A 13,707-nucleotide genomic window follows, 5' to 3' on the forward strand; every position below is an offset into this window, starting at 1 on the left:
ATTAACTTTCACCTCAGAGTGCCAAAGAAACTAATTGCCTTTTCTCCCTCTATTGCATTTATTCCAATTTGCTTTATTTATAAAGAAAAGGAAGAAATACACACATGCATATATATGTATTTAACCAGACCTTATTGATCCAGAATTATTCAGCTTCCCAAAAGCTGTATCATCACCCACTGGCTCAATTCTGTCCCAAAACAGGGACAGTCAATAAGTTGGGGATGTTAAGACACGTGTAAACTGTCAAAATTAATGGAGTTATTTTGGAGATACAATGGGAGACGAAAGACTGGACATAACAACTGATGACTGCCAGATGAAGGACCAAGAGAATGTATGAAAAAAGTGACACCGGAGCTTGAAACAAGTAATGGACAGTTGTGAGCAGCTTGTGATGAGAAAGTAACTGCCCAGGGCACTGGGAGTATTTAAATATTGTATGCTTGGGTAGGAAAACCAGAGCATGTTGTCAGGATGCATACGCATCAGCTATGCTGACCCAAGAGCCTCAAATACAGGATTTAAATTAACCAGCAAACATCTGAGTCACTACAGCAGCCATGGGTCATAATGGTCTCAAAACCAGGGAGTCTCCTTTGGGCAGTGATTCTTCTAGCAGCTACAAAAGGAGCTGTAATGAAAAGCTTTCACATGACAGCTACGTTGAAGCATTTGTAAACATCCGTGAAGGTGTAGCACTGAGAAAGGGGCACTCTTGAAGGGCAAGTATGTAAAATTGCCTGTGGGTCCATGACAGCATACCAAATAATGCTTTACTTGCATATAAACTGCTATTTGCTATTTTGAAAAAGCTTTAGAAATTTTGCTATTTTGAAAAGCTTTAGAATACAAACATGTCTCTTATCTGACTGCTGATTAGATTACCTTACAGAAATGAGACTCTGTCCTCATTTTGTAAACTGTCAAAATGATTAGCTCTCACAGTAAGTCTGCTCAGGACTTTTGCCTATCTGCCTATTTCCGGACCCATTTTTAAACTGCTCTTTATTGTTTTGGTCTCTTCCAAAGTACTTCAGTACTTGGTTGACTTTTCTCACATAGGCACAAGCCTCCCTTTTGAATCCCGCAGGATCCAAGCACAAACTTTGATGATTACTATTTTTTTTTTTCAGAAGTAAGGCTCTGCATTTTTGGAGAGAACATTTCTAGTGATGTTATGGGATTTCTAGGCTGATCAAAGGCTGATCAATGCTCTTTATGGTTACAAGAGTATTTGTGGAAGACAGCACAGAATTTTAGCACACTGCTTCTTCTCAAACTCCAGATTTTCAGGGTTCAGGAATGATTAGCTGCTCCTTAAACATATGATGAAAAAATTCTTTGATGGAAAGTGCCACAATAAATAAAGCCAGCCCAAAAAAGCCTTAAGAAAAGGTTTGCTTTTACCCTATTGCTCTCTGCAACTCGTTGTGCAGCTTCTCTTGCCATGGCTTTTGCGACAGTATTTGGGACAGGTGTGCCTTGAGGTTGAGGGAGTATTCGGTTAGGCGATGGAGACCTCCTCCCCTGAAGCGGGCTGTGAAAATTAGGGGCAGGTGGCTCAAGCGTGTGTCCATGAACAGGGGATGCCGAATGAGTCTGCTCCCATGACTCATCCATTTTTAAATGTGGACCTAAATGTTCTTCTTTGGTTTCTGGGGCTCCGGCACTTGCTAATGGCTTAGATTTGGGAGCAGTTCTGGGGTGAGGGGTTGGAGGCACCAGTAGGTCGGATGGAATGGCAGCAACAGAAGAGTCCACTGATTCCCCTTGTGCAGAGAGTGTTCGAACTGTAACTTCCTTTGCTTCCAAACTCCTTAGTCTCATTAGCTCCACCAATGTGTTCTCTGCTGTTGGAAAGATCACCTCCGCCACCTGAGTACACAAACAAGCAACTTACTAGCATGAAGACATCTGTTTCCCTCCTCTCAACCCCACTAAAGTAAAACCTTCAAAGTCTTACCACGGCGTGAATTATTGCCAACACAGAGTGGGCTGCAAAAGCCCACATTAGGGCTCCATACCAGTTAGCACCAGTTGTCTTTAATCCTTTCAACCCATTTGTCCAAAATCTTAAGTGCTTATAGAAAGGAAGCTAATGAGCAAGTTATGCACAAACAAAAGAGCAGGTTCTACTGAAAGCTGAGAAAACCCTGCACACATTCAAGTGCTGTCACGCGTTTATTGTTGCCTTTACCTGTCAGTTGAAATTCACCTAATGTAGACGGTCACTGTAACGCTGGAAGGAGAACTCACCCGTTGACCTTTCGCATAAACACCATAGCCTGTGACATTGGCGCCATGGGAGGTCCCTGTTGCTGTCAGAGTTGGTGGTTTCCAAGACACCTGTATGGTGGCTGGGCTGGACCCAGCCCGTACAGTAACATCTTGAGGTGGAGCTGGAGGACCTAAGAAAGACAAGACTGGTCACTGTTGAGCCTTACATCAGAAGTATGTAGGTCAACTGATATATCTACAAGTTGGAAAATACAGATCTCAAAGCATTTTTTTTCTAAGACAAAATAACCTTATTGCAGTTATTATGTAAAAACAGAAGCATACACTCAGCAGGTCATGGAGCCAGGATCTGACCCTCAGCTTACAGCCAGTAACTAAGCTATATTTCTTTGCAAGATGGTCTGTACTTGCAAGTTGCTCTAGACCTATTTTTATCCCTCCAGGTTGCATAACTGCTATTTACTCTGAATGCAGAAGATGTTAACAGAAAAATGCAGGGAGAAAAAGGCCCAAGAGTGGCACTTAGTGGAAAACTGCTGGAGTGACAGCAAGTGACTTTTTGGTATATATCTCTGCACTTAATGCACACTACATACTCAGAAATCACTTTCAAATTCTGCCTCTGTGGACTATCAATGGCTCCAAGTCACGATTTATGGGCCAGACGCACATTGACACTAAGGTGCAATGCGGATTGCAAGCCAAAACTTCAACGTTTTTAACCAGCAGCACACTGGTTTAAAGGACTCAAAGTCCTCCTCTGCACTGAAGAAAAAAATATGCCTACTAATCTTTTAAGGGATTTACAGTATGTTAGTGTAATAGCACACCAAGTACATCCTTAATTAAAAGACATTATTACCCTACTATAAATAGCTCTACTTTGGACAGAAAGCCAAAGTAAAAATATCATAGAGATTATTAGTTCATGAATATTTCAGGCATCCTGTTGTGTTAATTTAACAGTCAAACCCTAAGAAGTGTTTCATGCTAAAACATTTCAGAAGCAGGATTCAGCTGCAGCCTTCTCTGGGTAATAGCTGGGAGAATAAAAACCTTGGTTGCTGTGAGTTTGCTTTTGCCAGTGAATTAAGCACAACCAATTTCTGTTCGTCTACCAAAAAAGGTACAAATATTTTAACTGTGTGTATTCATTGCTACCAAACAGATCATGATACTAGTGTAAATATCACACAAGCCTCAGCCTCCAGATATGCTGGCAAACTGTCAATACAATTCAGTAGTTTGCTGTTACTGAATTTCATCCTCTAGTGGGCATAGAAATGAAATTATGGTCATGCTCAGGACACTACAGGCACAACATGAAATTTTTATACCATCCCTTGCACCTATAACATATTTTTAACTTGCAAGGCCAAAGTATGCAAACTGACCTAATATTATTCTTGGCCAAGATGTAGATTTTGATTCAGGATTGAATTTCAGCTTCCCTGACCATCACATTTTATTGACAGCCAGCACTCTCAATCCAGCAAAGCTTCTCAGCTTACAAGAAAGAATGCATCTGATCTAGTCCAGTATCTTGTCTCTGACAATGACATTAACCTGCTCCTGCAGAAGTCACCTTCCTTCCATTCTCCCAAAACCAAACAATCCCCAGAGTCTATCTCGACGTTCACAGACTGTAACAGAGAAAGGTTTAATAAACTGTAACGCCCAAAGCTTAATATGGTTTCTATTTTCCCCAATCATTAAACGGGAAATTACTCTTGATGACTCTTGATGGTCTTGGTCATCAACATAAATGTTTGTTTCAGAATTCTGCTACAGTTTGGTCTTCATGAATTTATTACCTAAATTAGCTCAAAACCAGTAACAGTCCCATTGGTCCCAATCCTGTGCATACTTATGTCTGTTTTTAGATCTGAGCACCCAAAAGAGAACTATTTCTATTTTAACTTAAGCAATTCTAATACTTTGATGAATCAAGAAGAAGAGTTCAACTGCTCAGCTACTAAAGAGCTATCACGCAGCTTTGGTTCAACAGGAAGCAACGTGTTTTTCAAGTATAAATCAAGCAAAACATGATATATCTATGCAAGAAAAAAATTAAAAGGTGACCTCTAATTGTCCTGTACCTACCATGCAACTGCTCTCTCTAGCTTTGAAATGTGAGCAGTTATCTCAAGTTCATTTTTGCTTAATGTATTCCTAAAAAAACCCTGGGATTGATACAGTGTGAAAATTTTAAAATATTCACTGATCCCCACTCCCTTTCTTGTATAAGTGGTTGATGGTATCCTTTTCTATAAGACTATCACTCAACCCACCAGTAAAGAGCGGAGCTTCTCAGCTTCAAATAAAGCAAGCACATGTACTCATTTGTAAACATTTCTGAAGCCCTTGGAAAAATGTCAGTACAAACGTTAGCAGCTGCCTATGGCCAGTTACGTTGCACTTCATGCTGCACTGTCTGCTAAACCTGACATTCACCATAACTAAAGGTATATGTGACACTCACCCCCACACATCATCTAGAGAAGCACAGTAACAAAAGATTCCCTTCATAAAGAATACCTGTACTGCTCTCTCAGCATACTCTAAAATCGTCTTTGAAACATGTCCCTTACAATGTAGATCAAGGTATTTAAGGTGGAAAAATAATCCAGAGTCTGAGAGAAAAACCGGTATTAGTCACATTGAAGACACTTTCTCTATTTTTTTTTCTTTTAACTTCTTTCTTTTAACTGTAGTTTGGAAGAAGAGAGATGTGATTTCTCAAAGCCGGTAATATTTGCAAGAGAAAAACATGACACACACTGAGATTAACTCCCACTGCTGACTCTGATTTCACGGGCATCCTTTTCCCTTTGTTTCAATGACTTTTGAAATACAAGCTTCAGCCTCTAATCACTTCAACAGTTGCTATGTTATTTTGCTATGTAACAGTGAAAAGTTCACGTGCTTTTGTAAAAATGCTCTCTGTGAAATGAAGTGGTGGGGCAGATTCTGGGATCTCTGGATCTAACAGCAGAGGCTTCGCTGCATTTTAGCTCCTCAACAAAGAACAGCTCATTCATTGCTTTAGCATACTTCAGCAACTAGATGGAGATACAGCATGTTAAGTGTTTGGCCTGAAGAAACCTCACTCGAACGGCCTTTCCCGAATAACAAAGAAGTCAACATACCTAGTAAGTTCAAGCCACCATCTAGGCAGTACCTCCTGCCTCCCACAGAACATACACAAAGTTTAAAATGCCCCCCCTCCTAGCAGATTCTGTAATAGTACTACCACTTATCTCTCTGAAATGGTTTAAGACAAAAGAGTAAATGCCCAAGCTGAGGACGTTTTTACTGAAACTATAAATCAACAGCATCAAAAGCAGTAGACATATAAGCTTAACTCCCTCTCTACTCAACTGGCATTACTGTCCTGCATGTCTCCTTACATATAAGTCATGCAAGCCAAGGAAGAGACCAGAGCTAATTCCTGCCCCCTTGCTAGAATCAAATCCCAGCAGGGAGTCAATTAAGCCATAGCACAGTACATGCTATTGAAATGTCACTCGCCAGGAGCGACTTGTACTTGACTGTCCCTGCTTCAGAGCATTCAGTGCTCTGAAAGTCTGAATATATAAGGATCTTCTACTTGTCCTTGATTAGATGGCCTTGGTTAGATGGATGTATAAGGAGAAATCTTTAAGTTTTTCAGGTACTGCCATACAACCCCAAATTATGAGATTATCCTTTAAATGCACTACATTATTTCAGCTCTACTTTTCAACACTACTTCACTGTTCCTAAATACTGGGAAATGACTGGTAACACTTATCAACATTCCTAATGTAAAAGCAAGGTGGGAAAAAACCTCAGACTTTCCAAAACACGACCAATTTGTTATCTTTACAAATTCAAATGGTACAATGTAATTACAACTTCACAACCAAAATGCATTTACATCCTCTAAACGACTGTGTGGTCCTCTAAGATGTTTGTGTTATTTTTCATCACAGAAAAGGGCTGGATCATCCTTGTAAAAAGTGCTTTAAGACACACAAATTACATACAAATAACATGCCAGAAGTAATAACTGGTTTTTAACCAGTGTTGTTCACACCAACGAAAATAAATTACTACCTGAAATATTATAACTGGACAAATTAAATACAAATGGAGATTAATCTGATAAAACACTTAGCGTGTGATCTGTGATGACGATAAGCACGGCTCTCCCTTGTTTATCTCCCAAAAATACTTCAGTCCTTACCCAGGAACAAAGAGAGAATAATGCAGGACAGGAATTAATTTTAGATATCATAAAGCAATCTAATAATCCCCAGGCTGCTCATGAATGTGACAGGGATTACAGCATAAAGCTAAAGGTTAGATTAATTTATCTCGAATTTTCAGTGAAACTTAACTGGAGAGTTTTGGGGTAGGGAGAAAAATATCAAACCTGCTGGCAATGTAGAAAATTCCACGAAGGCTTCCTTTTTTTCTCGTTGTTCCAGGGGAAGCTGCCAGGGCATCTGATGGGGCTTTGCCATGACCTTCACTTTGTAGGCCATATTGGGCTTCAAATTAAAAAAATGGTACTTGTAGCTAGCAGCCTTGACAATGTCAAATTCTTCTTCATTAAGAAAGATCACATGACTGTAATTACTATTTGTAGGGAGCCAGGAGAGCTCAGCAGAAATCTGGGTTATATTGTCCACTTTAAGATTAGAGGGGGCTACTATGACATCCTTCCCAACTAACAAAGTGCACTGCAGTTCATCTGAGTTACCCTTGTTTGTAATGCTCTGAATTGATATTCGGTATGTACAAGTAGAAATGTTAAGCTTTTCTATAAGAGCTTTCGTTCTGCTTCCCAAGGCTATGTTCATCCGTACTTCTTTGTCAACCAGAACATTGTAGCTGCTAATGGTTCCCCATCCGGGTGGCACTACCGGTGGCTCCCAGCCCACAATGACACTTTTGGCTAGTTGTTTAATAAGGGTGATTTTTCTAGGATAAGGCACAATGTCTTCTCCAATTTCATCAATGTTCACATCCAGAGTCCCTGCGCCGTTGCTGATTACACTGGAGTCTATGTGAGTTGGTGGACTTATCTCCAAGAGATCTCCTTCCAAAGTAGGACCCGAATGGTTGATAAAATTCTGATCTTGTTCACTGCTTAATGTGCTTGATAACCGGGTATCATTGTCTTGAACAAAATCCACAAAATTTGAAGGGACTAGTCCTCTTTGTCCATCTAGAAGTTCCCCTGGTGAGAAAGAACAATGCCATTAAAATCATTCAAGGAGCATACCTCTTGCATGTCAATGCCTTATAAGTGGACAAGGTAAGGAAGAAGATGTAAGTGAAAACTGTAACATTCACAGTTTGAGAATGTAAAGGTTCAGTGAGGCAAAAACCACAACTGCCAGTAAGCTTTCTTGTCAACTTAAATCTTGCCAGTAGGAAAAGCTGACAATATAAAATATCTGCTGCATCAAAAGAAGTGTGACCAGCGTGACCAGCAGGTGGAGGGAGGTGATTCTCCCCCTCTACTCCGCTCTTGTGAGACCCCACCTGGAGTACTGTGTTCACCTCTGGGGCTCCCAACATAAGAAGGAGATGGACCTGTTGGAGTGAGTCCAGAGGAGGGCCACGAAGATGATCAGAGGGCTGGAGCGCCTCTCCTACAAAGACACGCTGAGAGAGCTGGGGATGGTCAGCCTGGGGAAAAGAAGGCTCCGGGGAGACCTTATAGCAGCCTTCCAGTACCTGAAGGGGGGCCTACAAGAAAGCTGGAGAGGGACTTTTTACAAGGGCATGTAGTGATAAGACAAGGGGTAATGGCTTTAAACTGAAAGAGGGTAGATTTAGATTAGATATAAGGAAGAAATTCTTCACCATGATGGTGGTGAGGCACTGGAACAGGTTACCCAGAGAAGTTGTGGATGCCCCATCCTTGGAAGTGTTCAAGGCCAGGTTGGATGGGACTCTGAGCAACCTGGTCTAGTGGAAGGTGTCCCTGCCCATGGCAGGGGGGTTGGAACTAGATGATCTTTAAGGTCCCTTCCACCCCAAACCATTTTATGATTCTATGATTCTATAATTAGCTATGCCTGCAAGGAGTGGCTTTGCTGGTGCAGAAACTCTGTTAATTAACACAATGATGATAGGGATAATTTTAGCAACTGATTTGGTAGTAGATGAAGGAAAAAATTGGGAGCGTGTTTGACAGATGAACTGATTTGAATCTGCATGAATTAGCATGAATTCACAGATTAAAAAAAAAAATACCTTCATAAAAGCCATCTTCATCCATATCTCCATACACATAAAGGTACTTTCCTGCCGTAAGGGGGAGCTCTGCTTCTGGATTTTCATTTGGTCCATCAAAAGGGTTGTAACTGCAATGGAGTACAGATGGAAAACATGTGTGTTCACTTACAACCCCCACACGACTGAATACTAATCAGAAAAAGGTGTACAATTCTACGGCTGCACAGGAAGGTAATTCCTTGGTTCAGTCTTTTTGCTTACCTTCTGAAACATACATTCTGAGTGGAGTCTAGGTGAGTTTGTTGTGAACTGTATCACTGAAGCTGCCGTGAAACGCAACCTATTCACTTGAGTGCTATACACTTAAAACCACATCCTTTTCTACAGAATTTACTTACACTTTTCTCACTTAGGTCTCTTCGAATACACTGGCCAAAATCATCTTCAATTTTTTAAGTCAGTTAAAGAAAACTCACTCGTAGGGGTCTTTTCCTGTCCCCATATTCCATTTATTTTATATGGCAGTCTTTTATACAAGTTCATTAACTTCAACAGAGACAAGTTAAATAAAGACAAAACCAGTAAGTTACAACTAAAACAAGCTACCCGTAGACAAAAATTTTTTGTGAAGTATTTAAATCCATATCCATCCTGAAAGAAATTGTTAGCCACGGAAATTTTTATCGTGATAGTACTTTATATCTGAAATTTTAATGTGCAAAGTAAAGATGTGAGGAACTTTTAAATCTTTCTTGCATTGATGAAAAAGTATTAAGAACAGATTGAGACATCCTCTATAAAGTAGGAGGTACACATTCTCATCTCATTTAACACTGAAGGCTAGAAATACAGTGGGGAGTAAAAGAGCCATGCCATGTTAAACTTTCTCTGACAATTAAAGCACATGGAAATGGCACTATTTTGCAGGCAGTGCGAACAGGAAAGGGGTCTGATATCCATAACATTGGTTCCACGTAATAATTCAGTGCATGAATAAAAGTGAAGCAAAACCAAATGTTGAATATTACAAATATATACTCTATATGGAATGAGCTGGTTTTGTTACCTATAACGGGCAATGCAAAGATGGACTTTCCCAGAATATCTCTGCTTTGAGGTATTGGAATTCTGATCATTATCCATCTGTAGAGGAAACAGAAAAGACAATGTGATTTTAAAAAGATGCACTGACAGGTGATACAAATCAGACAATGAACATGCAACACTTACGAAAAAAAAAATTAAATTCTAATATGGAACAGAACTGGTTAATTTTACTTAGAATGGTTTAGGCTAAAAAACAATTGCAATTCAGCTTCTAACAGGGCAAAGAAATCGAGTTAATTCCTTGACATCTTGCTAGAGATTCAGATCACCTGTCTGAGACTGGATGTCAGGTTTCGTCAAAAGCTTGCAAAATTGACAAAGCACCAGTAGATTGGTGCGTTGTCATTTGGTCAGTGGAGATGGCTGAAGGAGATGCGATATTGACCACACCCTTCCCTTTCATGCTACTGACTGAAGAAATAGGCATGACTTAACCATACCAGTCTCACTGACCACCTCACCCTCCTGACTAAGCTTTTACTAAAGTCTGCATTAAAGTACAATAAACTCAGTTACTCCAAGATGACCTGTTCTAAGTGATATGCCTAGTGTTTCTGGACATAGTACACTATACGATCACACAGACAACCTAGGGTTATATCCTAATACTTTAATCAGAAAACAATAGTAGAAACGTGATACCAGTGACTAAGTACTTGAGACAAATGCCAAGTTTTAGAGCTGGTGCCAAGTGTCAACTTCCAAATAGTTGGAAACAATGAGTATCACATAAAATATACCCCCTTGCCAATCCAATCCACAGCAGCAGCATCTGTTGAATACCACTCTTAAAAGAAATAATATATTTACTCTGAATTTACCATCATATTTAATTCAATTCTGCAAAGCCACATATTTATTCCATTACGAATCTGGTCTACAAAACCTGGAAATTAAATTGTGTGAATCAACACAGACTGTGCTGAATCAACACAGACTCCACCTATTTTAGCTCTGCACTAGGTATCTCACTGGTAAAATATAATTCTTTCTATTACGCTTCGAGCCTAGTAGAGTTTTTAAAGTGAGAGATGCACTTCTTTCCTCCACTTATTTTACAGTTTGCTGTGAACCATTTTAGGAAAGATGAACAACTTTTCCCCTTAGCTTGAGAGAACTTTAATTAAGGTAGAAATACTAGGTTTAACAGGAGAATCAAATAAGGTAAGTTGTCCAAAAATTGACTGAAATTTTACAATCTGGACTGAGTGAATATTGAACTGCAACTTTCAGGCCTAAACTAGTTCCTGCTTAGTTCCCTGTATGGAACAAAAGTGCACCAGAAAAATATTGAGTCATGTCACTTTTCATCTGAATTAACTCTTAAGAGGTGGGTTAGCTTTTTGAGTTAGCACAACACACACTATTCTGCCAACACTCCACTTCCAGTGAGGAGGACAATAATAGTCAGCTAACAGGTATTCTCCGCTGTGTAGCATTTGGGGACGCAAGCAAATTTTCAAGGGTTATCATCCTGATACCTTTTTATGGGCTTGTCACAAAGCTTGCAACTAACCCAATAATGCTTATTCTAGAAGACTTTGTTACTAGTGACAATCAGGGAAGTTGCATATATATTTTTGCAGAGTATCAATTTTTTATTTCAGACTTCACAGCATTATGCTCCATTTTTAGATCGTATTCATGCACTCTCCCCCTGGGTATGGATACCTCTAAAAAAGAATGGAGCTTAATTTCTGTGAGCTTGCATAATGTAAGTATGTATCACATAATTACACTCTAGAAGGCACACAACGAACAATTCTGCAAAAGAGGGCTTGACATCCTCAGTGAGAGATAACTCAAAAATAATAGAAAAAGGGAATTAAATTTGACGTGCACTTCTTCTGTTCCTTGCTGTTAGTTCTGCTTCCCTAACTCTTGTTGCTAAGCTGCTTTTTCTGGTTTGACTACTTCAGGCTGCTTTTTCTGTGGCCTCTTGAAAAAGCAGTGAATGTTCCCACTTTTCAGTAATGCTGCTACACATATACACATGTATTTACTTGTGGATAATCCTTAGATATGCCAATGGAATTCCTACTATACAAGAATCTACTATTTTATTGAATATCCTACACCATACTTAGGCTTATGATCCATTTGAAAACATTCCGACTCTATCAACTTTCACAGGTTCAGTAGCAATGAATATAAAATAGATAGAAAATATGCACACAGTTTCAATTTATTTACTTCTGTAAAGATTAAGAATGGGATTCAGGACTGTAAGCTGAGGGGTAAAATCTAAAGATCCTTTCCTCATTGCTGTTTGCCCATATAAAACAGGCTTTACAGTATTTACTAGAAAATAATACCCTTCTATAAAGTTTTCAAAATGTGTCCTATACCTCCTTATTTGTCCTAGATATCAACAACCAACTTGCTATGGCACCTTTGTAAAGCTCTTCTGAGCTTCCCATTGGCTTTCTGCTAGAATTCTACCGAAAACCAGAAAACATTTCTAAGAAAGGAAGAACAGAACCTTTCAAAAGTACAGTTAAATACAAGCTGTGAAGGTGAATGGTGGAAGAGTTTAGTGGCAACATCCTGCAACTTTCACTTCCAGGTTATAGGCTCAAAATCAGTTTAGGAGAGTGTGCTGGAAACTGCTGTTAGTGAGTGGCATCAGCCTAGTTGTAGTGAGAAGATTCATATGTCCTGAAAACCAGGCAAAGAACAAGTCCTACAGAATGAGCTGCTACTTTGTCAGAGCGCACGTGCCTGGACAGGGCACTGCATGGAATTTCTCTTCCATTTGCCCAGGCTGTATCAAAGTCACACCTTTTGGTAGATGTAGTAAAATAATAATAAACCTGCATAACACAGACATATGCCAAACCAGACACATACAGAAATGCTGACTTACGCCTCTTATGCACAGAAGCAGTACAACACTCTGAATGCATCACTGAAGGCTGAGGTTTTCATAGAAGCTTGAGGTTCTCACATGTCCTTTTTTTTTATGCTGTGTAACTAGGATATCAGCTGAGACTTCTTTGAAAATCTCAGTTAAATTCCCACTGGTCATGTTCCTAAGTTGTCTCAGAAAATGAGAACATTCCTGACTTGACTTTTTAAAAGCAGGTGGATCAACCTGCATTGGTCCCCTGGAGAAGCGAAGTCTTGGCCCCATAACATACATTTTCAGTAACACATTTAAAAAGACTCACGTCTGAATCAAATCTGCATCTTGGGGTACCAGATCTTGACTTGGACAGGAATGTAGGTTTGACAGACAATTGTTCTGGTTTGTCTCCAGATATTTGAAGGGGTCGTATAAACTCTGAAATCACACAACGACTTCCAGAAGGGCTTTCATGACCTGGCAGTGAACAAAACACATATGAGAATAAGTAATTGCTCTCAAGCAGAAACACTGCCAACTAATAAGCAGCAGTGAATTATTCTCTCCTCCTGTTAGAAATAATTCTAGAAAAAGACTAAGGTAGGTAGACTGCAGAGCATAAGAGTAGCTAAGCCTACTAGTTCCCAGCCTTTCGGTAAATTACATAAATCAGCAATATGTAATGGAACATAAAGTAGAAAATGAAGGTTTTTAATTAAAAAAAACCACAGTTAAAGTTTCCTCTAATGAAAAAAAAGTCCACCTTTGTTCTGAGCACCTTGATATCTTTGAAGAAGGTATCTGACATGTTGTTTAACATGCCCAGCACTAAAAAGCTGCTGTTGGAACCCCTCTATTTCTTTCAGGGACTCTGTCATATACTGGAAAGTAGAATGAAGTCGTGCATTTATCTTCTAAGAAAGCGACTGAAATGCTAATTTAGTTGACAGGATATTCATTTTGAAATGAAGGGAAGTGGTTTGACTTTTTGCAGGGCAGTAGGTTCCAAGAGCACCTGCTTCATATTTCTTAAGAGCTCCTTGTTAACACCAGTACTAAAACACATAATTTGATCACAGTGTCATCTCTCCAGTTTCTAAAAAACAGAAGACATAGACTATAAAAAAGGAAAAATCTCCAGAAATGCTTTTTGAAAATTTTTATTGTGCTTTTTTAAAGCACTTAAAAATAAAAAGGAAAAGACAGTTTATACTGCACATTTAAAGGACCTAAGGAGGCAGCCTTACAAGAGGCTGAACACTCTAATCTCCTATTGACTC

General features: G+C 39.4%; 1 protein-coding gene across 3 annotated transcripts in view; it reads right to left on the minus strand.

The window, feature by feature from the left end:
* RIMBP2 (RIMS binding protein 2) overlaps positions 1-13,707 on the minus strand; it is a 148,765-nt gene that overhangs the window by 27,141 nt on the left and 107,917 nt on the right. For all 3 annotated transcript variants that reach the window (XM_009584507.1, XM_009584509.1, XM_009584508.1), the window contains 6 exons: positions 12,753-12,904; positions 9,542-9,618; positions 8,494-8,603; positions 6,659-7,468; positions 2,260-2,411; positions 1,411-1,878 (listed from right to left, as the gene is read on the minus strand). In XM_009584507.1, coding sequence (XP_009582802.1) covers positions 1,411-1,878; positions 2,260-2,411; positions 6,659-7,468; positions 8,494-8,603; positions 9,542-9,618; positions 12,753-12,904 — 1,769 coding nt within the window. The remainder of the gene's footprint in view (positions 1-1,410; positions 1,879-2,259; positions 2,412-6,658; positions 7,469-8,493; positions 8,604-9,541; positions 9,619-12,752; positions 12,905-13,707) is intronic.

Source organism: Fulmarus glacialis, unplaced genomic scaffold, assembly GCF_000690835.1.
Source record: "Fulmarus glacialis isolate BGI_N327 unplaced genomic scaffold, ASM69083v1 scaffold4019, whole genome shotgun sequence".
In the NCBI taxonomy this organism is placed as follows: domain Eukaryota; kingdom Metazoa; phylum Chordata; class Aves; order Procellariiformes; family Procellariidae; genus Fulmarus; species Fulmarus glacialis.